The sequence below is a fragment of the Silene latifolia genome, chromosome 8, assembly GCF_048544455.1.
Source record: "Silene latifolia isolate original U9 population chromosome 8, ASM4854445v1, whole genome shotgun sequence".
Classification (NCBI taxonomy): domain Eukaryota; kingdom Viridiplantae; phylum Streptophyta; class Magnoliopsida; order Caryophyllales; family Caryophyllaceae; genus Silene; species Silene latifolia.
This window is the reverse complement of record NC_133533.1, coordinates 101,047,803-101,073,466: the sequence shown is the minus strand read 5'-3', so window position 1 is coordinate 101,073,466 and position 25,664 is coordinate 101,047,803. Positions and strand designations below refer to the sequence as shown.

The window sequence follows — 25,664 nt, the reverse complement described above, 5'->3', positions numbered from 1 at the left end:
CTAAATTAACTCACGTTTGTAAGGGTTAGGGAGACGTTATCATATATCCCTTCTGGCTCAATCAAATGTTCAATTTTGGGAATTAAGACTTAAGAGGTTGTAGTTACTAGAATTTGAGGTGATTGTGTGGAAAAAAATCACTTGGTTTTCAAGGTAAAATGAGGATAATTGAGAGGAAGTGTTGAGTTTATCGATCCGGTACTTAAGAGGGGGAGGGGGTGAATTAAGTACCCTTTTAAAAATTAATGCGAAATTAAAGCACTAGGTCGTTCACGAATTTCCTTCTGAAACAATACACAGGCTAATTGAACAGTCTCGGTGACTGTTCAAACAATCAGAGTTGTGCTGTATTGTTCGTTTGAGTGAATACGTGAATCAAAAAGGAAAAACAAATAAAAACAAAGGCAAACGAAATAAAGAAAGCAAGAGACACACGATTTTTAACGTGGTTCGACCTACTCTCTAAAGGTCTACGTCCACCCTCTCTCTTATTATTATTTCCTTTATAACCAAACTCGATTACAAAGAAAACCCCCACGATCAACCCCGATCGTGCGACTCGAGTACAACCCCGTACCCCAAAAACACTCTCTCACAAAAAGTGAAAATTACAACACAAATTGTCTCCTTATATGGTTCAACAGTTGGAACGATGGAGACAAAATATTCTTATGAGTATAAGAATATGTGTACTCAAGAACGATCTTATAAAACACGGCTTTAAAAAGCTATTTTGCAAACTCAAAAACAAAAGTCGTTCTAATCAGATTTGCAAAAAAATACTTTTAAGAACAAGCACTACTGACTTTGCTGAAAACTTGAGAACTTATTTTTTACGCTCAAAACTCACGTCAATACTTGGTTGACTTTAACAAAAGATTCTTCCGTCTTTTATACTTGCTGAAGATTTGACCTAATTAAATCTTTTTTGTTAAGCAACTAATCTTTAGACAAAATCTTTGACCATAATATTTTTAGTTGCCTTTTCAAACACCAACTCCTCAAAACAAAAAGATATTTCTTGTAGAGCAAGCAGTGGTGAATCCCACGGAAATTTTTAACCAAAAACAATTCAAAGGAAAATATCTTATTTTGAAAGTATTTTGACCAAAATAATAAGCCGTGAATTATTGGACCGAACAAAAGAGTAAACACATATTTTATACCCTTACATATTTCTAGACCCAATCCAAGGCACGATCCAAGTAACGTCCAACTTTTCTTCCGAGCAAATACGATCTACTCGTGGACCTGTCAAACACACGTCTAGCACACACCATTAAATTAGAGGGATAAAAGTGAAGGACTTGTCATCATCAATAAAACTGGTGCAACAAATTCCCCCTTTGATGATGGCAAGTCCCTAAAGAAGTTCCCCCTCAATATTGGAATACACCTGCAAAAACATTCCAGAAGATCCAAGACAAAGAATAACGGAGAAATAGGAAACAATACGATCAGTGAAATAACTAAACCAAAGTGCATTAGAACGTAGTGAGAAAGATCGTCACAATCAAGGTCTAAATCCAGATAGCTACTAAGTACTAGAAGTCCTAAATTTTTCCCCCTCTTGACATCATCAAAAGGAGAGGGATGCGCAAAATAAGTCAATGGAATGACCATAGTCAAAGACACCAAGTAGCAGCTACCGGACACAGTCAAAAGACATCATCGTAATAAGCAAGGACGACTAAATAAAGTACTAATTATACACAAAAGCATCAGAATTAAGTAGGCAAAAGATAGAGGGCAGGTCATGGTTTTTTTGAAAGAAGGGCTAGGAGCTGTTGAAGTAGGCCAGGCATGGAGAGAAGAGGAGCGAGGGTAGTTTTGATTTCAGCCAGTTCTGCTGCAATTTTCCCAAGACCACCAATCATGGTGTCAGAGAGAGTCACCAGCTGAGCAATAACCTCGTGAGAATTTCCAGAGCTAGCACCAGCATATCCATCGTCACGCAACCCAACCAACCTGTCATCTGCAATTCGGAGGTGCATCTGACCCAGTAACCCATTTTTCATACAATCCTTCATTGTGACACAATAACCATCTTCAGAAGACAAAATCTTTTTCTGCCACAAAACATGAGTTAACCACATACCATAAGGCAATTCTCGCTTCTTTTGTTCAAGTGCAGTTTGAATCGCAATGGCAACTTCTTTTATATCTTTGAAACACGGCGGATGCCGATTTAAACTTACCCATCATAAGATGATAGATAAGCGAAAATCATTAATAGAGCAAGAACCGCGAGACGTGTTTCTAGGGGTGATGGTGCGGAACACGATTAAACGAAATCGATGAGGACCGTCAAGACTACTAGGATAGATATTGGTTTTGAGATCTGCATCTGAGTTAAAATATTGTAAAACAGTCAACGGTCCACTGTCCTCAAGAGGCGGCCACCCACCCTTATCAGCCAATTCGAGTCCTTCACACGGAATAGCAAACATGGCCGCAAACTCTTCAGCTTTTAAACTAACATCTTTATTGTTAACTTTAGCAAACAACAGATCACCAGAGGTATTCACCATGACAGACTGATAAAATTGAATTATTTCAGGTATAAATACAACCGTGTGCTTACTAAACATTTCTAACCATCCTTGTTGAGTCAAAATATCAAGGAAAAAAGTAAAGGCAGCTTTAGATTCTAACCATTCTCGAGGATAGTACCGGCCTGGAAGAACCGTGTGCTCACAGAGGCGAAGACAGGTCTTTAACGCCGTATCAGACATCCCCACAGCTTTAAGAACGGCCCGCACCCTATCCTTATCAACAGAGGTGGCAAGAGTCGCTTTCACACCCGAAGTATCACCATCATCATCCCCGTCATCTTCATCTCTACGCTTCCTCTTAACAGATCGGCACTTTCCCTTCGATAACACCTGTAGAGTTTTTAAACTCTCCGCAACAGAATCAAGCCAATCATCAGTATCGTCATCATATACCATCTTTGCTTTCCCTTTACCCCTTACTTGATCTGTATTCACATTCTCTTCACCATTAGCCACTGGTTCTTTAATGACGATTCCTCGACGACCCCGTACAGCCCGCTTTGGAACCACCCGAGATTTGGGCTCATGCTGTGGTGACTCCTCGTTCTCCGTAACTGGCGGCTCGAGAGTGGCGGCAAGCACTGGTTGTGAACGGGTGGATTTGGTAGTGGAAGGATTAACAGGTTTAATTTTGGGAACCTTTGATTTAGGTGAAGTGTTGGTGGGTATGTTGGTTGATTCCGGCTGGGTTACGGTGGAGGGTGTGGTTTCCGGTGGGGTAAGGTTCTCGGGTATGGTGGGAGTAGGAGGCTTAGAGCGGTTGGAGGCGGCTTTGGTTTTCTTTTTCGCCATTGTTACCGCGGAATAAGGGAAGTGATTTAGGATTTTGAGGGTTTAGGTTTAATTTGGGGATTTGATTTGGGTTGAGGGTATTTGACGGGTGAAGGGATTTTGGTCATGTGGGCTTGGGCTTGTTGGTTAGATTTAGGATAGGTTTGCTTCTTTTGCCAAGAAAAATATGCTGATTGTGTAGAACAGTAACATCATACAGTTTGTCCGCCCATTACTAGTCTATATGAGAGAACCGACTAGAGTAAGTAGACTACTGCTAGGTGCAATAACATTAGGACAAATTATCAACTTAAAGACGCAACGACTCCCGTCTAGTCAATCATTGAGAGATTAAAGTTAGGACAAAATTGACTATGAGCTATCATTCAAAAGACCCAATTCCAACCGAATTTTCTCAAATTGTTCTCTAGCCAAAGGTTTAGTAAAAATATCGGACAACTGATCTTCCGTTTTACAAAATTTTAAGCTTATGTTCCCTTTTTCTACATTATCACGAAGAAAATGATGACGAATGTCAATATGTTTTGTCTTGGAGTGCTGAACGGGATTTTTAGAAATACTAATTGCGCTAGTGTTATCACAAAGAATGGGAACACAATTAATGATCATACCGTAATCCCGCAGCTGTTGTCTTACCCATAGGATTTGAGCACAACATTGAGCAAAAACACGACATATTCACTCTCAGCAGTAGATAGAGCAACCGTATTTTGTTTCTTGGAAGCCCAAGAGATAAGACACGGTCCTACAAAGGTGGCAATACCAGATGTACTTTTTGTTTCAACTGAGCAACCTGCATAATCTGCATCTGAGTACCCCGTGAGAGTGAAATTGCAATCCATAGGATACCATAAATATAAGTCCTGAGTACCAATCAAATACCGAAGAATGCGTTTTACAGCTGTTAGGTGTGATTCTTTGGGATTTGATTGAAACCGGGCACACAAACATACACTATAAAGAATATCCGGACGACTAGTTTGTGAGATATAAAAGAGAGCCTATCATACCTCGATACACCTTTTCATCTACACTTTTACCTTTTTCGTCTCTGTCAAGTTTGAGTGTAGAACACATAGGTGTAGGAAATGGATTAGCTGTAGTCATACCAAATTTCTTTAGCATCTCCTTGATGTATTTTCTTTGATGGATCATTATGCCATGTGTGGTTTGCTTTATCTGAAGACCCAAAAAGAATCCTAGCTCGCCCATCATGCTCATCTCGAACTCCGATTGCATAAGATTGGAGAAATATGCACATAAAACATCATTAGTTGCTCCAAAAATGATATCATCTACATAAATTTGAACAACTAATAAGTCCTCCTTCACCGGTTTTAGAAATAATGTTTTGTCAACTGAACCTCTTTGAAAGCCATTTTCAATAAGGAACTTTGATAGTCTATCATACCAAGACCTAGGTGCTTGTTTAAGACCATAAAGTGCCTTATCTAATTTATAAACATGATTAGGAAAATTACTATCTAAAAAACCGGGAGGTTGTTCAACATACACTTCCTCTTGCAAATAGCCATTAAGAAACGCGGTCTTAACATCCATTTGAAAGAGTTTGATACCCATATGAGCGGCAAAAGCAATAAGGAGACGAATGGCTTCAAGTCTCGCCACTGGTGCAAATGTTTCATCGTAATCAATCCCCTCCTGTTGATTGTATCCTTGCACTACAAGTCTAGCCTTGTTTCTCACAATCACACCTGCATCATCTAATTTGTTTCGAAATACCCATTTCGTTCCTATGACGGAACGATCTCTTGGACGTGGTTCCAAGTGCCACACCTTGCTTCGTTCAAATTGGTTAAGCTCCTCCTGCATAGCAATAACCCAATCAGGATCAGTTAAAGCATCATTAATGTTAGAGGGTTCTAATTCTGATAAGAATGAATAATGGGCACAAAAATTTCTTAAAGAAGATCTAGTTTTGACTCCCTCATGAATGTCAGTCAAAATGTTATCCATTGGATGTGAACTTTGATGCTTCCAACGTCGAGGAACAAATGTTTCTGTTTCTGGTGTAGATTGAACGATCTTTTGGTTCTGTTTGATTACGCTCGACATTCGTATCTGAAGACCGAACGATCTTGGGTTACGTTCGATTCTCGCTCAACATCCGTATTTGTCTTTCTTGACGTATTTGAGCTCTTTGAGGCCTGATTTGTCTCATTAGACCGTGCATTGTCTGTTCGAGACGCCTGAACTTGGTGATTTTCCGGGACTTGACGGATCGTGTTCTTCATTTCCCCCTGAATTAAGTGGACTATTACGCACTGTTCCTTCCAACGATGAGGGATTCTCCTCTAGTTCAGGTGGATCATCTCTTATAAATCCAATCTCAAAGTCATCATCATCCTGCAATTCAGCGTTAAGCACATTAGTTTCATCGAAAATTACATGTACACTTTCCTCAAAACACATTGTTCTTTTATTGTAAACTTTATAGGCCTTGCTTTCGTTTGAATATCCAATGAAAACCGCCTCATCGCTTCTTGGATCAAATTTTCCCAAATTATTTTTGCCATTGTTGTGAACATAACATTTTGATCCAAAGCAGCGGAAATGTGAAATGTTTGGCTTTCGCCCATATAGAAGCTCATAAGGCGTTTTCTTATGGATAGATCTAATAGCAACACGATTACGAATATAACAAGTCGTGTGTTCACGACTTGACCCAAAAGTTTCTAGGTAGCTCGCTACAAAGTAACATGGATCTTGTCATATCCTCCAAAGTTCTATTCATTCTTTCCACTACACCATTTTGTTGCGGTGTTCTAGGAGCAGAAAAGTTATGATCAATGCCATGTTCCCTGCAAAAAGATATAAACGAATCATTCTCAAATTCTCTTCCATGATCGGTTCTAATGGAGATCAATTTGTGACCGAGTTTGTTTTGGAGTTTCTTAATTAAAACTTGGAATTCTTCAAAAGTTTCACTTTTAGCATGCAAAAATAAAGTCCAAACAAACCGTGAATAATCGTCCACTAGAACACATACATAAAGACTTCCACCTCGGCTTCTAATCCTTATCGGACCACACAAATCCATGTGAATGAGTTCTAGAGGCTTAGTGGTGCTAACAACCCTTTTAGATTTAAAGGAACTTCGGACATGTTTGCATCGAGCACAAACATCACAAACTCCATCAATTTCAAACTTCATAGAAGGTAGACCTTCCACTAAATCGAGTTTGTAAAGTTTGTTTAGAGATGAAAAACCAACATGTCCAAACCTCTTATGCCATAAATTAGGATCGTTTTGCATTACCGACAAACATTTAATGGTTTCCCTAGGAATGCTTCCTAAGTCAGCCACATAAATGTTATTGACTCTCTTACCTTGAAGAACAATTTCATTTGTACTTTCTTTGATTACATAACAAAGGTTTGCATGAAATTCAACTTTATTTCCTTTGTCACATAATTGAGAAATACTAATCAAATTGTGTTTGAGACCCTTTACAAGCAGCACATCATCAATGGAATGTGAAAGAGACTTACCGACTTTACCAATACCAATTACTTCACCTTTTTTGTTATCTCCAAATGTCACATTTCCACCGTTGTAGGCCGATAATGAGAGGAATTGGTTTCTATTACCTGTCATGTGTCGTGAACATCCGCTATCAAGATACCAACGGCTGCCTCCTCTCATATGGCCCTGCAAAAGAGAATTAGTTAGATGATTTAGGAACCCAAACAAGTTTGGGTCCCTTCTTATGACGAACAGTATCTAAAACATCTTTTCTAATCCACATTTTCTTAACAACTCTTATGTTTCGATCCAAATGACCTAAGCGTTTTTTACACGCATTAAATACGTGACCTGTGTGTCCACAAAATTTGCAAATAGTGTATTCAGGTAGACCCACGTACTTAGGCTTACGAAAATCTCTCTCGATGGGTTTAGATCTTTTAATCTCAACAGTACTGGCGTCAGTCTGAATTGAACAGTCGGGAGGAGTGTTTACTTTCTGTTCAGGGATCCAGACAGTACGATATTGAGAACCGCCCTGCCTGAAATCAGAACGTGAGTCATAGCCTAATCCAAGTTTATTGTTGTTCTTAGACTGATTGACTAGAAAATCTAGGACGGTAGTACTACCTTCCCATTTAGCAACTACATTTCTTGCATTACTTAAATCGGTCTCCAAATTAGTAACTTTCACAAGTAATTTCTTATTCTTACCAAGGAGAGCATCATAATCAACATTAAGTCTATCAAATTTGGAACGAATTTCAGAATAAGTGGTTGAACTAGTAACATGTAATTTTTTAATCTCATCTAGTTCATTTGTTAAGACGTGGATTTTATTAACAAGGGACTCGTTTTCAGCAGTGAGATCGTTGAACGATCAGGTCGTCATTTGTTTGTATGTTCTTCAGATTTCGTCTTAACTCTATATTCTCCTCCGCAATACTTTCAATTTCAGATTGCATAGCCTCAAGACGCTTGTTTTGTTCATAACTAGTATCCAAAGTCTCATCAAGCAATCTTACAATTTTTTCTTTAGACAAAGACCTAATCTTAATTTTGAGATTCGAGAGATTTACCTCATCTTCGGATTCGCTATCCGATGCATCAGAGTGAGCCATGAGACACCTTAGAGAGTCATCATCCCTTCTTCGTTGAGATCTAGGCTTGTAGGTAGACCGTAGGCAGAATTTCTCATCTTTCTCATTTTCAGAAGGTTCCTCGTCCTCTGAGTCGGACTCACCCCATACAGCAGCTATCATTGCACGTTTGTACTCCTGCTTAGACTTTTCACGCTTGTCCTTAGCTTTTTCCTCTTCCCATTTAGGGCAATTTCGGATCTGATGATCCCGTTCACCGCATTTGAAACATCCCATTCTAGAGGTAGAACGAGATGAGGAAGATGAGGAAACAGATTTCTTTGGTTTATAACTTTCGAACTTTCCTTGATTTTGCTTTCTAATTATTTTGGCAATTCTTTTAGACAAAGAAAGCAACTTCCTCCTCAAGATCACTTTCATTATCACTTGAGACGGCATTCAAGGCGGACCCTTAGCTTTGGGTTTCTCTTCGACATCATTGTCAAGTGTTATTTCGTGTGCCATAAGAGATCCCATTAAAGCTTCATAGGTAAGAGTGGCTAAATCTCTACACTCTTCAATGGCCGTGACTTTTTGTCCCCATTTCCTGGTAAGACTTCTTAAAATTTTACGGACAATGTCCTCAGTTTCAAATTGTCTACCAAGATTTGAAAGTTCGTTAGTTATGCTTGAAAAACGTGAAGACATGCTTTTTATGGGTTCATCCTCGTGCATTCTAAAGTTTTCATATTGTTGCATTAAGAGATCAATGCGTTGTTTCTTTACTTGCACGGTCCCCTCATAGGCTAGAGATAAGCTATCCCAAATTTGTTTAGCCGTTTTACATCCCGCAATTCGACGGTTTCGATTCACCAATTCGGATTGCGGGAGTGATATAGCCCTAACATTCTTCTCCGCCTTTTTGTAATCATCAGATGTGTAGTCCTTGGGTGCTTTTGCACTAGACACACCATTAGCATTGGTGGTAGTGATAGCTAGGGGACCATTTTCGATGATTACCCAACATTCATAATCTGTTCCTTGTATGAAATGCATCATACGATTTTTCCACCAGCCATAGTCCGTGCCATCAAAGACAGGACATTTGACAGACTTGGAATTCATGATAAAATAAAGTACAAAAGAATAAACTCAAAAAGGATCAAACTCTTTGCTGTAAGGCAATCAAGAGCACGAGGCTCTGATACCAATTGTTGAGTTTATCGATCCGGTACTTAAGAGGGGGAGGGGGTGAATTAAGTACCCTTTTAAAAATTAATGCGAAATTAAAGCACTAGGTCGTTCACGAATTTCCTTCTGAAACAATACACAAAGCTAATTGAATGTCTCGGTGATTGTTCAAACAATCGAGTTGTCTTTGTATTGTTCGTTTGAGTGAATACGTGAATCAAAAAGGAAAAACAAATAAAAACAAAGGCAAACGAAATAAAGAAAGCAAGAGACACACGATTTTTAACGTGGTTCGACCTACTCTCTAAAGGTCTACGTCCACCCTCTCTCTTATTATTATTTCCTTTATAACCAAACTCGATTACAAAGAAAACCCCCACGATCAACCCCGATCGTGCGACTCGAGTACAACCCCGTACCCCAAAAACACTCTCTCACAAAAAGTGAAAATTACAACACAAATTGTCTCCTTATATGGTTCAACAGTTGGAACGATGGAGACAAAATATTCTTATGAGTATAAGAATATGTGTACTCAAGAACGATCTTATAAAACACGGCTTTAAAAAGCTATTTTGCAAACTCAAAAACAAAAGTCGTTCTAATCGTTTTGCAAAAAATACTTTTAAGAACAAGCACTACTGACTTTGCTGAAAACTTGAGAACTTATTTTTTACGCTCAAAACTCACGTCAATACTTGGTTGACTTTAACAAAAGATTCTTCCGTCTTTTATACTTGCTGAAGATTTGACCTAATTAAATCTTTTTTGTTAAGCAACTAATCTTTAGACAAAATCTTTGACCATAATATTTTTAGTTGCCTTTTCAAACACCAACTCCTCAAAACAAAAAGATATTTCTTGTAGAGCAAGCAGTGGTGAATCCCACGGAAATTTTTAACCAAAAACAATTCAAAGGAAAATATCTTATTTTGAAAGTATTTTGACCAAAATAATAAGCCGTGAATTATTGGACCGAACAAAAGAGTAAACACATATTTTATACCCTTACATATTTCTAGACCCAATCCAAGGCACGATCCAAGTAACGTCCAACTTTTCTTCCGAGCAAATACGATCTACTCGTGGACCTGTCAAACACACGTCTAGCACACACCATTAAATTAGAGGGATAAAAGTGAAGGACTTGTCATCATCAATAAAACTGGTGCAACAGGAAGGATGTAGGTGAAGATGAATAAACAAGGTTTGATTAATTGAATTCCTTGATAATTACATTTATTAGGCCCTAGCACTTTATGTTAAGAGTACCTAATAAAGTAATTTAAACAAATATCCTGGATAAGCTATTAAATTACCTTTCACTTATAACTTGTGTGTATATTAACGACCCCAAAAAATGATCCTTATTCTCAAGGATCACAAACAATTAACGTTTGAGAATGATTCATTGATTCGCAAGAAACCATTAGACAAATAAGTAATAACGACACTCACCAGAGTTGTCACCCATACTAAATCTTTTCCTCCGATACAAAATATCCAAATCATTGCAACTAACAATACTTGATCATCCTTAAACTTCGGCCCTTGTAAATACCTTAACTTGCTTATGCATCAATTCCGAACATGTAGCAATATTCAGTGATCTTGCACTGAAAGTCGCTACCCAAAATTCATTATTCAATCAACCTGGGTTGAAAATAAAGAATAGGATACACTATCAGTCAATAACTTTGCATTGGAAAGTCGGTTTTATTAGGGAAGGGTCAAACTTGACTACATGTCATATCAAACCACCTGAGCTCAACTTGAATTTGTCATCCTATCAATGAGACGATACACTATCAGTCAATAACCACACCGAGTTTCGTGTCCAAAATTGTGAGGGAGCTAAATTTTCTGAGAACATGGCTACGGCTGCTGAAACACCTAAGGATAATGACCAATCAAAAGAAAGTGAGAGGACGGTAACCTTGACTAGAAATGTCAATTATGATACTAATGAGGAAATGGACCTAATTTCAATGAGACGGAGATTAGACGGTGCACATATAGAAAATCTATCAGACACTTTGTCTTATGATGATGATTGTCCTCCTGCCTTCCATAAGATTTTCAAAGCCAAAAAGTTCAAGAGAAAATCCAAGTCTTCGGCAAAGGAGTTTAATCGCAAGAGCACCAAAGATTAAAAAAAAAAAGTCGAGCAGGAAAGCGGAAGACCAACTCTTAAGAGATGAAATCGTCGCAAATAGGGCACAAGTAAATTTGGAAGACATCATTGAACCTTGGTCTGATGATGACTGATAATGATAGGTTTGTGGAAGAAAGAAAGACTAAAGATGTAGAAAAGTTGTTGGGATTTGGGGTTGGTGAAAAGGTTGGACATTGACGATCTGCTTAATGTGTGGCCTGAAATGGTAGAGGGGATGGTAGTAGAAGTAAGTTTATTGAAATTAAATTATCGGGACTAAAAACCGTCTTCATGTGTGTGGACAAATACAATTTAAATCCTCTCTTGTAAGACTTATTAGAAGTGGTGGTGCAATGACAATGTCAACTTCTTAGAAATAATGAGAGGGGGTTGGTCTTCATCTTATGTGGGATGCATATATGGCTTTGGTTTAGATGGATCTGGCTAAAGGCTTGCACTACCAAGTTATGAAATTCTTCTATGAGTAACGCTATGGAAAAGAGTATACACAAGGCCACAAGGGATAGGATATGAAGTGGATTGAGATGACTTGGGAGGAAATGACGGGTATTTTTTTATCGTAACTGGTTAAGAAGCTATTTTCGAGAATAAAGTTATCTTATTGGCCCTCTATAATGGACAAATTGCTTTTGAGATTTGGATTGTGGTGTAAACTATGGAGAGCACTTTTACCCTACACTTTAGAGGAATGGTTAAATAATTGGACAATATTAAGATCATGGAAGGAGAAAAAGATTATACAAAGGAGATTTGGTGCGTGATACTAGTACGCAAGTTTTTCGTGTTAAAAAGGATAAATTATTTGGTTTTTTTATACTCGTTTTTGTTGTATTTATGTTTCTTGTAAACTTTCTGGAATCCTACTCATTGTAGGTATCTGGGATTTCATCCCATTCTGTTAATCAAACAAATAAAAATAAAGAATGAGCCATAACCGTAGGACATTGGCGAGTACTCCACTCTCTTATTGGAATATCAATTTAGTAGGACATTAGCATCAACCACAAATTTGATTGTTTTTCATTGCTTTGAAAAGAGCATCACATATTCACATTCATCCAAAACAAGTAATTGGGCAAGTGGATACAGCCCATTCCTTTACTTCACATTCGATCACGTCAACCGTAAAATCAAAAGTATTGCTAAAACACAAACTGATCAAAAGTTAAATTACATTATAAACAAGTACATGTAATAAATTAAAATTACATAACATGAGTGGTAACTAACATGAGCATATTGTGCTTTTGTGGTTGTATTTGACCCGTTTTAAATTTAAAATCAATACAGCCATCTTCGACTCGAATTTGTGATCAAGAACAAGCACAAGTATCCTCAACAATCAAAGCCTCATATTCCTTCGCTCTAAACAAGAAATAACCAACACCAAATCCCAACACAATCGCAATCAAAACTCCCCAATTAAACGACATAACTGCAAGCATCAACATATACGCAATCCCCGAATTAACTCCCACCAACACCGCTGTCGCAACTCGGACCCATTTACCCACCCGAGTTCCGAGTCGCGGAATTAATGGTGCGGCGATCGATGGTTGTTGATGCGGCGGCGCAACCGCCATGGCTAAGAAGCTGAGTCGTCGATCTTCCATATACTGGTAAAACACGGCGAAGAGGAAGCAAACGAGTAGGGTTAAGGCGTAACTCGTCCATGACTCGGTCTTCCACCAATCGAATAATACAGTTACTTTTTTACCCCAGTAAAAGGTCATGTGCATCATTTTTGATTGATTTGGGGGAAAAGGGTTTTGATTGGATTGATTGATTATGAACTTGATTCGGGAATTTTATTGAAAGGGGAAAGCGGGGGTTGTTTAGAGGAAAATTGGTAGGAAAATGGAGAGGTTTCTTTGAATTAACCAATCAATTGTTGTGTACAACTAATTTGGCATTTTATCCTGTTTTCTACGTTTTGAAATGGTAGTACAAAGTTTGATGTGACGTACACTATTGTACTACTACATTTTTAATCATCAATACATACTGCATAGTCATCAGAGACGTCACAAAAAGGGGCGGCAATGACTCGTGCCGGTCCATCGTGCCTGAAGAAGAAAATGATACGGTCCAGGCAGGGGAAAGTGAGCTCCGTGTCGGTATGTATTGTGCCGTGCTTAGAGTGCCAAAGGCCCAAATGTGCCGTGTCCAACTAAGTCGTGTCGTACATGGATTAAGCACGATTTTTTTTCCCGTAAATTTCAGCCCAGATACGACCCATCGCGAGATAATAGTCTTGACTTAAAATGATAACATTTCTTAGTCTCCTAGGGTTTCCTCACGAAATCTCTAGGGTTCCGTCTACTTTTCTCTTAGTTCATCCTTTCGATCGAGGCTTCTCTCACGTATCTCATCGTGAGTGAGGTTGCTTTTGTTTGCTTTTGTTTCTTTGTGTTCTTATGCAGGGCCTGAAGAGGAACGAGACACGGGGACATCCACAGAACGGGAAGGAACCAATGGGTGGCGGGTCTAATAGTGATGGTGGGGCAGTTGAGTGGGAGGAGGAAGCCTCTGATGGGGTGTAGAAGGGTGCGCTGATGCTTGTGGGAAAGATTTGGTCGTCAAGAGCGATTAATGTGAAAGCTGCTATCGAGACAATGATTCGATTATGGAATCCATCGATGCCAACGCTAGGGAATGTAGTCGATGCTAAGGAGAAGACTTTCATCTTTAAATTCGGGTCGGAGAAAGACAAAGCTAGGGTTTTGGAGGGACAACCATGGCACTTCGACAAGTTCATGTGGTGCTTTAACGAGCCTAATACATCAGGTAAACTTACGGATGTTCCTCTTTTCCATTTCCCAATTTGGGCACGTGTATACGACCTCCCAATTGCTGGCCGCTCGAATGTAGCAAATCTCAGGCGAGTGGGGATGTGTCTAGGGTCGTTCATAGAGACTGAAATGGGACCGAATAATGACTTGGATAGGGCAGTTCGAATTCGTGTTCTCCACGATGTGCGAGAGCCATTGAAAGCTTTGATCCCTATTAAACTTCGAGGAGGACAGACGTCTGAGTTCAATGTGAAGTATGAGCGGCTACCTATTTTCTGTTACGGATGTGGGGTTATTGGGCATGTCGAGAAGGATTGCGACCAGGGACCGTACGAAGAGGATGAGTTGCAATTTGGGGAATGGCTTAGAGCTTCTCCATGGAAGGTTACGAAGACATCAAATGACGGGTCGGGCAAGGCACGAAGGGACCTGAACAGTCAGTACGACAAAGTGAAAAAAGACGAGACTGAATTTGACATTGCAAGGATGATTGAAAAGTTACAAGCTGTGGCGCTGGAATTGAAGAGTAAAAAAGGGGATAAAATGGAGGGAAGGAGGGAATACACGGAGGGAGATGAGCTGCTATTAAAAGAGGGAGGGGGTGCGATAATTTTAAGTGAACAAGGGGAAGCTATGGAGATGGGAGGGGAGCTGAATGGAGAACAAAGTGAAGGGGTTAGGGAGAATGTCGAGGAGAGGTCAGGGGCCGTGGTAAGGAGCTCGGTGCTGATGAGGGATTTGGAGAATGGAGAGGAGACGGGTGAGGGTGAGAGGAGTAAGGGTACTGTGAAGGAGTGTGAAAAGGGGAAGGAGAAGAAGGAGGGGGGCAAGAAGTGGTCACGGTTGAACAGGGACACCCACCAACTGCTAGGGAGGACCGTTGAGCTCCGTGGCCTAGGAAAGCGTGAACGAACAGGGGAGGAGGAGTCGGGGAAAGAGAAGAGGTCTAAACTTTCTACAGACGGGGGCGTCTTAATACCTGAGGCGGCGGTTGAGGATGCTCAACCCCGCCAGGCCAAATGAATCTCCTAAACATTAACTGTCGGGGCTTGGGCAACCCCGACACAGTTAGATCCCTTCGTGCTTTGGTGCGAAGGGAAGCCCCGGCCATGCTCTTTTTATGCGAGACGAAATTGTGTGGTCGTGAAATGCGGAGGGTGAGGGAAGGCTTGGAAGGGTATCATGGATTGGAAGTGGATAGTGTGGGGAGGTCGGGGGGTCTTGCGTTCCTATGGAAGAAGGAGATAGATTGTACTTTTGTTTCGGCTTCAGTGCACTACATGGATTTTACTGTCAAAGAGGAGAGTAGGGTGTGGCGAGTAACTGGGTTTTACGGATGGCCGAACGTTGCTGAGAGACACTTGTCCTGGGAGTTGCTGCAGTTATTGAGTAGACAGTCGACACTTCCGTGACTATGTATTGGTGACTTTAACGAAATTCTATTTTCTACGGAAATGAAAGGCGGTAGTCGACCTCAGAGGCAAATGATTAATTTCTAAAGAGCAGTGGATGAATGTGGGTTAAGGGATATAGCCTGGGAGGGGTATCAATTTACTTTCGATAATGGGCAAAGTGGAGAAGCGAACAGACAGAGTATGATCGATCGGGCTATGTGTACGACTGCTTGGACTGATATGTTTCCCTATGCCAAATTGATTCACCTTGATCGGGAGTGGTCGGACCACGCCCCGATTAAATTGTTGTTCGACAAAAGGGAGAAGGGGCGAGTGATGCGGAATCGTTTCTATTTTGAGCAAGTCTGGGTCGGTGAGGAAGGTTGTGAGGAGGCTGTGGTTCGTGGGTTTGATAAAGGGCGAGGCGATTTAGTGGAGTCTTTGAAGGCGTGTGCATCCGAGCTACAAGCTTGGAAAAAGATTCATATTGGTAAAATAGGATGGAGCATGAACAGGAAAAGACGACAATTGGCTCGCTTGAATGAAGAGGATAGAACGCCTGAAAATGTCCAACGACGGCGTAAAATTGTTGCTGAAATTGCGAGTCTTAGCCGGCAAGAGGAGCAATACTGGAGACAGAGGTCCAGGGCACTTTGGTTACGGGAAGGGGATCGCAATACCAAATTTTTCCATATGAGAGCAGGGGAGCGGAAACGGAAAAATTATATAGGAAGCCTCATTGATGATACTGGAAGGGAACGAATGGGGGATGACGAGGTTGCCATGGTAGCTAATGACTACTTTCAGACGCTTTTTACCTCTTCCAACCCGGAAAATTTTGATGGAGTGTTACAAGGAATCGAAGGGCGTGTCACGGAGCGCATGAACCTGCTGTTACGAGCTGAGTACCGAGAAGAGGAGGTGGTCGATGCCCTAAATCAAATGCATCCTCTGAAAGCACCGGGACCGGATGGGATGAACGGGTTATTCTATCAAACATATTGGCAGGTAATTGGGCCGGAAGTGGTGAGTACTGTGCTTCAAATTTTGAGGGGAGAGTTATCGCCGGAAAGATTAAATAAGACTAATATTGTCTTAATACCGAAAAAAAAAAGCGCCGGATAAGATTCGGGATTTCAGGCCTATTAGTCTTTGCAATGTGGTCTATAAGCTTGTCTCCAAAATTCTAGCTAATCGCCTCAAGCTGTTCTTGAACGAGATCATCTCAGAGAATCAAAGTGCCTTTACGCCGGGGAGAGCTATCTCGGATAATATTTTGGTCGCTTTCGAGATGTTTCACCATATGAAGAATCACCGGAGCTCGGAGGGGTATATGGCTATCAAATTGGACATGGCCAAAGCTTACGATAGGGTAGAGTGGAATTTTCTGAGGCGGGTTCTTGTGTCGATGGGGTTTGACCAGAGGTGAATACAAAGGGTAATGGAATGCGTAACCACGGTGACCTTCTCGGTAATGATTATCGGTGTCCCTTCGGAGGAATTTAGACCGTCTAGAGGGCTTAGACAAGGTGACCCGTTTTCCCCGTACTTATTTATTATTTGCGCGGAAGTTCTGTCCAACTCTTTGAGGCGGGCGGTCGAGAATCAGACGCTCCATGGAATTCGTATTACTGCCAATGCCCCGACAATATCCCATCTCTTGTTTGCCGACGACAGTATTTTCTTTGTCCGGGCAACTATTGAAGAAGCGGAGGTGGTAAATAATATTCTTAGGGAGTATGAAAGGGCTTCGGGTCAGCTTGTTAACCTCGACAAGACAATGGTCTCTTTTAGCAAGGGTGTGTCGAATGGCCAGCGAAGGAATGTGGCCGAAAAATTGGGGGTTGTGGAAGTGGATGAACACTCACGGTACCTGGGGTTACCAACTGTTGTTGGTCGCTCAAAAAAGACTATTACTGATATCATTCGGGATAAGTTAAGCAAAAGATTAAATGGTTGGCGCGGGAAATTGTTGTCTAGAGCAGGTAAGGAGGTTCTTATAAAGGCTGTGGCCAATTCACTCCCTACCTATGTGATGAGTGTGTTTAAAATTCCGGCGAACTTTTGCGATGAGCTTAGAACGATGATATCTCGATTTTGGTGGGGCCATGGTGAGGAGAAGAGAGGAATGACGTGGGTGGCTTGGAGGAAATTGACACGGGCGAAGGGGGAAGGAGGTTTGGGATTCCGGGATTTCCGTTTTTTTAACCTTGCTTTGCTAGCGAAACAAGCTTGGAGGCTCGTATCATGTCCTGAAAGTCTTTGGGCACGCCTTATGCAAGCTCGATATTATCCGCAAGGGAAGTTTATGGAGGCTGCGTTGGGACACTACCCTAGCTACACTTGGCAAGGCATCTTAGAGGCAAGGGGGGTGCTTGAGAAGGGATTGAGAAAAAGGATAGGCAATGGGAGGGACACGTTGGTGTGGGGAGATGCGTGGATACCGAAGTCTCAGACGGGTAAGATCATTACCCCGTGTAGTTTTGGCAACGAAACAATGAGGGTGGCTGAGCTGATACAACCGAACCAGGGTGGGTGGGATATGGTAAAAATCACCAATCTTTTTTTGCCATTTGAAAGGGAGAGAATTACTAACATTCGGCTGAGTTCGAATGATGCTGATGATTTATGGTATTGGGGATTAGAAAAGGATGGTTTATATACGGTGAAATCGGCGTATAAATTGCTAGCAGGGGAAGCGATTGATTGGGCTGAGACGTCGGCTAGGGAAAGGGAAAGATGGCTGTGGAATAGGATGTGGCAGGTTCCGGTTTGGCCCAGTGTTAAGCTTTTCTTTTGGCAGCTGTGTAACGAAGCTCTTGCGACAAAAGCAAACATTGCTGCTCGGATCGGAGGTGAGTCTTCTTCTTGTCCTTTGTGTCATAATTTTCATGAGTCAAGCCTTCATCTTTGCCGTGAGTGTCGAGTTGCAGGTTGGGTTTGGGAGGTTTTGGGTCTGTTTGGGGAGGAGGAGGGGAGGCCGGATAGCATTCGGGGATGGATTGAGATGCTGTGGGAGGAGATGGAGAGGGGGAATTATGGGATGTTTATGATTGAGTGTTGGGCAATTTGGGAGCATAGGAATAAGGTAATTTTTGAGGACGCAGCAGTTGACCCTGAGAAGATCATCAAGAGGGTACGAGATGTGGCGTGTGAGGATGCGGAATGGCGAGATGACTACGGAAGCAAAGGGGGAGTGAAGCCGTGAAGGGAAGACGTGAGGAGGAAGGGAGTAGGGGAAGTGAAGGTTGGAAGCCTGCGCCAGTTGGGTATGTCAAGATCAATGTTGATGCAGGGGTAAAACAAGGGGAAGGGGTTAGTACGGGAGCGGTATGCAGGGATCGAAATGGTGAAGTTGTTTGGGGAATGGCGGTGGTGCGCGAACAGAGCTGGGACCCCCATATTGCGAAAGCGGTAGCAGTGCTAGACGGGCTTCAAGAAGCTATGGATCGTGGCGTACAGGATGTGGTGCTCGAGAGTGATTGTTTGCAGGTAGTAGAGGCTCTAGAGGGCAAGCGTAGCGGAAGGAGCGAGTTCTCTTTAATTATAGATGATATTCTTGTCTTAAGTAGTTCTTTTAATTCAGTTGTTTGGTCGCATACTAGTAGAATTAATAACTGTGTAGCTCATTCCTTAGCTCATGTTGTTCCTAGAATTATCGGTAAGACGGTCTGGACGGATAACTTACCACAGATCGTAAACAATGCTGTAGTTTTTGATCTATCGTTAATATAGTGATACCCCGGTGGGTGTTTTCCTCAAAAAAAAAAAAATGATAACATTTCTTAGAAGAGTTTAAAATGTTCCATCTTCATATCATAAAATTACCAATAATGTTTGTAGTAGTGCCTTTAAGGTTACACACAGATTTTGTTAATTATTACTCCGTACTGTATATACCTTAATCTTACCTATGGTGATCTACTTGTAACATTAAATTAGTCACTTTAACCTCACTGTCAATTTATAATTAATTGATTACTCTGTATCATTTCTTACATAACTAATTTCACAAATTCTAAAATAAATTAGTTGCTCAATTAGTGCTAATAAATGGATATTTTTTTTGTCCGACAGTGTGAGACGATCTCACAAAAGAATTATTGAACTAATTTATCATCATTTCTCAAAGTAAAGGCAAGTTAGTTACTCTATTCTGGAAGTGAACCAATCTGTAAATATGCAATTGATTCCAACTGTTTAGCATCAGAAATTCAATACAAAGAGGAAAATTTATACAACCATAGAATTATATAGTATATACATCATGAATGCATACATAATTAGTAGCCTGAAACTTACAAGCTGTCAAGTGAACCAAAACCAACAGCCATACTAATCCTAATCGAAAGAAACACGACATAAATAACAATGAGACCGATACCCAAAACCTTATTCGGCCGCATATCATTTTGAGGCAATACAATGAGCGCATAGATGAGGCCGGCTGTGAGAAACCCAATTGTCAAGAACAAACCAGCGTCTTGAGGTACCAAATATGGTTCGGAACCTGTAGACCAGGCTCCAAGCACTAAAGAAACTCCCAATCCTATTAATGTGTTGAACATTGGACCTGCATAACATCCTGACATTGCGATCTGTACTCCTTTACTGTCGTTCATTGCAAATGATGAGTTTGACATTAGATCATTCATCGAGTTTCCCCATGCCAATATTGTTAAGGCCAACATTGATGGATTGATACCCAATATTGTACCTAATGAAACCAGCAAAGAAACCAGCTCATCTGCAACTATGTAAAACCAGATGATACTCATGAAGAATCCACCAATTATCCATGGGAATAAGAATCTACGAGGCGGGTGATCGGTTTTTGTGTAAACAGAAGCAAGAACACTGAGAATGAATCCAGTACCAGAGCCTATGAAGTACGCGATTTTCCCACTGAATGGATCTGTGTTCTCCCTGGTGTTCCACAGAAAAGCCAAAAGCACCGGGGCTAAGAATGCACTTGCAATCGCGTACATTTTAGACCACCGATCCTCTTCAATGATCGGGATTGTTAGTCTTCTAGGAACGTTTAATGGCATCTCAAGTAACCAGCACAGGTTTGAAAATGAAAACTTGGATTGCTGTTCCTCATTAAACCAACCCCACACAGGCAGACGAAGATTGTTCATACAAATTGAATCAGGAAGGTCACTGGGATTCGGACCAACTAATGGGGCCTTGGATTGCTCTTCCTCATCCCATTCATTTTCATCGGAAATGGGATTTCCCACAAGAGGAAGGAATAGGTCAAAACTGTCCGATTTTGAAACGCTGCCCTTTTTCCTCCATACCTCAGTAAAGGCAACAAATACAACATAACAAACATATATGGAGAGAAAAGCTATTGCACCCAAAAGCGTCACCTTCCCGATAACTATAATCAATGTAAGACAGGATATGGTGAAGAGAAGGAAGCAAACGTCCCTAATGAAGCATTTCTTATCGATTTGGACCTTCTTTTTGGCGATACTAAGACAAACAACTCCGACAACAATACAAGTTATGAAAACATCAGCACCAAGAACACCATTTAGGCCAACATCGCCTGAACCCGTTCCCATGAACGCAGCAATACTTGCAAATACATCAGATGCTCCATTTCCTAAAGGGAGTAATGTCACCCCTGCAATAGTGGGTGACATTTTAAGCAGATTTGAAAATGTCTCGAGTGAACAACAGAAGTAATTAGATGCTGTGCTTCCTAGTAAATAGAACAGTACAACAAGCCATGAACCAAGAACAAAGTAACCTAAGAAACTGTAATTTTGACAATTACAGTAGAAAAATTTGATGTAATTGAAAAACCCATCTGAAGTACAATCTGGATTAGCAATTAAATAATCACATTTGTTTTTATAACCTTCATGTTCATAGAATTCAGGACATACTTGTAAATCCATTAACTTAATACCCTTATCATCTGATGAAGTTTCATGCAATTCTTGCATATTTCTTCTATGTTTCAGTTTCACCCTATACACATGAAACATACTTCTCACACTTCTTTTTTCAGCTAATGAAGAATCATACAACAATGTGAACATTACTATGATAGATATTATACTAAACAGAACCCGAAATCGAGGATTTCTCATCACAAAAACTGTAGGAGACTAGAAAAGATTGAACCTGTTAAAAAGTGAGTGAATGAGTGAAGGGACAAGAGAGTAAAACAAACGGAAATGAATATCAGAAACAAAAATTCTTGTTTAAGACGGGAATATCCGTCTTAAACTTAAAACATGTTATTCAAGTAGGTTATAATTGTTAGAAATGTGGGAATTAAAGACAGTTAAGAAAAATTCCTAGAGAATAGGAAGTTTAGTTTAGTAGTGTGTTAGTGGGAGTATTTATAGGAGAACTATATAAAAATGGAGTAGAGTAAACTTAGTCCACTCATAAATCTGTACCAATGATATGCATCCATGTGTTAATCTTAGCCGCGTATCATTGCAAGGCCGACATGAATATATGTACGTAGCAAATTTCAAAGAATCAGGAATGGTTGTGGTAGGACAGCAGGGTTAGAGATACTTTCACATAAACGTTATTTTATTTTTTATTTTTTTTTGGGCAACAGAAAATTTCACATAAACGTTATTTTAAAGCATCCATTTTCGAAATAATGGTTAAAAATAAAATATTTGTCGTTTGGGTCGGTTTTGAAAATATTTGTCAAAATGGTGTCCACGTAGGCTCGGGATTTCTGGACCTAAAACACGCCACTACCAATGCGTGTTTATAATGAGTAGGGAAAGAAACTTCATTAAAAAATGGACTAAAACAAATACGCCATTGGGAATGGCTGGTTTCGGAGGGGAAACACGCCACTCCCTATGGCGTGTCTTATGTAATTTTTTTTTTTTTTTTTAAAGTTCAGTCAGTTGAGGAAAAAATTGTTGTAAAGACACGTCACTGCTAATGGCGTGTTTCCTTCACAAAACACGCCATTAGTAGTGGCGTGTTTCAGGTCTAGAAATCCCGAGCCTACGTGGATACCATTTTGACAAATATTTTCAAAACCGACCCAAAACGACAAATATTTTATTTTTGACCATTATTTCAAAAATGGACTCTATTTTAAAACACAAATTCTTGTTTAAGACGGGACTATTCGTTCCAAGCTTTTCTATATGGGGTGATATTTGACTCGTTTTAAACTTAAGAGAAATAATGTTATCTTAAACAAGACTAGACCTGCAAAACTGACCCCCCAATGACCCGACCCGACACTCGAACTCAAGACCCGAACTTGACCCGAACCCGAATTGACCCGACTTAGTATAAAACGACCCGAACGTTTATTGTTGCAAACTGATTATTATCCACAACGTTTATTGTTGCAAACTGATTATTATCCACAACGTTTATTGTTACAAACTGATTATTATCCACAAATAAATTTGACTGAATAGTGACCTCTTTATCCATTTGAAACTCAAATGTGGTTCATAAAATCGTAGCTTTGAACTTCTGACCACTAGCATTTACATGTGCACTTCTGGCCACTTACACTTAAACAATATGATTATATTATGTTGATGAGACGGTGTAAATTATTATACACCTTTAAGACTTTAAATTTCTTTTGGAACTCCAGACCCAAAATTATATGATATGCCCTCTTTGAAAACTTGTTGACCATTCATCTAAATCTCCAAAAATTCGAAAATCTATACAATGTTATAAATTATCCATACAGTGCATAGGGGTACCACAGTTAGTAATAACCAGAAACAATGGCCAAAGATTACGTGCTTTGATAACAAATCAACAGCAAGAAGGCCAATAGCTAAACATTGGCAATTGAATAAAATCATAGATTTGAAAACAAGACATGTAATTGAGCACTAAACGCAATCAAACGACATGTAATCAAGAAATATTTACATGCAATTGACCAGATCTAGAATTTTATATCATATATGTTGCCATTAATTTAATCATAATAGTCGCTCTTCATCATTTTCCTTTTAAAAAATTAAACAAATTACTGAAATATAGAAGCAATACAACTTCGATGATTATTTATATATATATATATATATATATATATATATATATATATATATATATATATATATATATATGTCCACTCTCCTTAAGTGAGTCCGTAAGTCCAAATCTCAGCCCTTAGATCTGAAAAAATGAATTACTAGGATTAAAACAAAATAAAAGGGTGAGATATAAAAGAGGACTCAAAACCCTAATTTCTCATTTCAGTCACCCACAAATCTCTCAACTTCTCTCTCTCATCTCTCTCAAACACCTCTACCTGCCCATGGCGCCGCCACCACCTACGCTGCCACCTCCTATGATGTTCATGACGCCACCACGACAACAACCCGCCGCTCTCCCCTTCTCTTCTCTGTTTTTTTTTGTTTCGTAAATCTCAGTTCTACACACAAAAATGGTGTAGAAGTTTCATTTGGTTTTGTAAATTAATTAAAAAAGACAAAAAATGGCGACAGGGAGGGTGATGCGACGGCCGTGCTGTTGTTGGATGTTGTCGTGGTTGGTGTTAGGTGGTGGTTTTTGGTCGTCTTTGTTGGTTGCGGTTGTGGTGGGTCATGGTGTATGTCGTGGTATTTTCCGTCCGCCTGTTTTCCCCGCCTCCTTCTGCCGCTCCTCCTTCCCGTTTCTCCTTTCTCTCTTTTTATTTTATTTATTCTTTTTTCCCAATTCTGTGTGCGTGGTTGTGGAGGGCATGGTTGTGGTGGTGGCCGTGGGGTGTGGGTTGGATGGGTAAGTCGTTTTTTTCGTTTTTACGATTTTCTTCTATCGGCAGCGGTGGCGGATCTTAATGGTGTTGTGGAGGCGGGGAAGTCGTGTGGGGTGGTGGGTGTTGGCGGTTGTGGCTGTTGTTTGTGGCGGGTCATATGTGGGGCTGTTGTGGTGGTGCGTTGCCTTCTACATTCTTTTTTTTTTTCAGATCTGGTGGTGCGTGGTGTTGGTTGCACGGGGACTTGGTGGGTGTTGGTTGTCGTTGTCGTTGGTGAAGGACTAAAGTTACGTGAATATGGACTAAAATTATGCTAATATCGACTAAAATTACGCTAATTTGGACTAACTTTACATCCGTAAAGTACTAAAGTTACATTGATATAGACTAAAATTATAATCGTAAAGGACTAAAATTACGTAAATTCATAAATCGGTGATACATAAAAAAAATTTATATTAGAAAATAACTTCAAAAAAATTAAAGTTTCACATTTAAGTATTAAAGTTTCACTCGTGAAATATTAAAGTTTCAATCTTAAATTAGTGAAATTACATAAAATTTAGTAACATATATTATTATATAAATTTAATTTTTTATATTGAAAAATAACCTAGAAAAACTAAAGTTTCACCTTTAAGTATTAAAGTTTCACTCGTTGAACATTAAAGTTTCACTCTAAAATCAATAAAATTTCATAAATTTTAGTCAGAATTTCATTATTACAAAATTTCAAATTTTTATATTGAAAAATAACCTAAAAAAATATAAAGTTTCATTTTTAAGTATTAAAATTTTACTCGTAAAACATTAAAGTTTCACTATTAAATCAGTAAAAATTTAAATTTTTATAATAAAATTACATTATATAACATAAATTTAAATTTTATATACAAAATGATCATAAAAGATTAAAGTTTCAATTGTAGAGAATTAAAGTTACAATAATAGATTAAAGTTTCACTTATAAAACATTAAAGTTTCATTTCAAAATTTGCTTTGAAGTTTCAAATCTCAATCATCAATCTTACAAGATCTAATGGCTTAGATTAGGACTTAGGGACTCAATTATTTAGGTGGATATATATACACACACTACTACAAATCCAGGCAACTACAACGCCCCTTTAACAACGATTATTCACGAAAATCACAATAGACGTTGTAGAATGTATGGCGCGAATTTTACTAAAATCAATTACAACGGGTATGGTTATAAAAACCGTTGTTATTAGTTTTAACAACGGGTCACACATGCACAACCGTTGTTAATAATTTGGCGCAAAATTGGCGCAAAGTTAGTGAAAAGTAATCACAACGGTTATTTTTGAAACCCGTTGTTAAAACTTATTTAACAACGGGTGTTTTTTTACAACCGTTGTTAAAACATATTTCACAACGGTTGTTGTTTAATAACCGTTGTCAATACCTTCCATACTATAAACCACACAAATGTAAGTCTGC

General features: G+C 39.6%; 4 protein-coding genes across 4 annotated transcripts; all 4 read right to left on the bottom strand.

Moving 5' to 3' along the window:
• Positions 1–5,528: 5,528 nt before the first annotated feature.
• On the bottom strand, positions 5,529–8,210 carry LOC141595596 (uncharacterized). Its single transcript, XM_074415562.1, has 5 exons — positions 7,759–8,210; positions 7,181–7,577; positions 6,329–7,020; positions 6,068–6,169; positions 5,529–5,982 (listed from the first exon to the last, which is right to left on the bottom strand). The coding sequence occupies exons 1-5, from the start codon at positions 8,208–8,210 to the stop codon at positions 5,529–5,531; spliced, it is 2,097 nt and encodes a 698-aa protein (XP_074271663.1).
• Positions 8,211–8,372: 162 nt separating this feature from the next.
• On the bottom strand, positions 8,373–9,038 carry LOC141595594 (uncharacterized). Its single transcript, XM_074415561.1, has one exon. The coding sequence runs from the start codon at positions 9,036–9,038 to the stop codon at positions 8,373–8,375; it is 666 nt and encodes a 221-aa protein (XP_074271662.1).
• Positions 9,039–12,593: 3,555 nt separating this feature from the next.
• LOC141595593 (copper transporter 5-like) lies at positions 12,594–13,022 on the bottom strand. Its single transcript, XM_074415560.1, has one exon. The coding sequence runs from the start codon at positions 13,020–13,022 to the stop codon at positions 12,594–12,596; it is 429 nt and encodes a 142-aa protein (XP_074271661.1).
• A 6,593-nt stretch (positions 13,023–19,615) lies between these two features.
• LOC141597132 (cation/calcium exchanger 4-like) lies at positions 19,616–21,866 on the bottom strand. The gene has a single exon (XM_074417485.1). It carries the CDS (start codon positions 21,571–21,573, stop codon positions 19,765–19,767), a length of 1,809 nt encoding a protein of 602 aa, XP_074273586.1. The 5' UTR covers positions 21,574–21,866; the 3' UTR covers positions 19,616–19,764.
• Between the last annotated feature and the right edge of the window lie 3,798 nt (positions 21,867–25,664).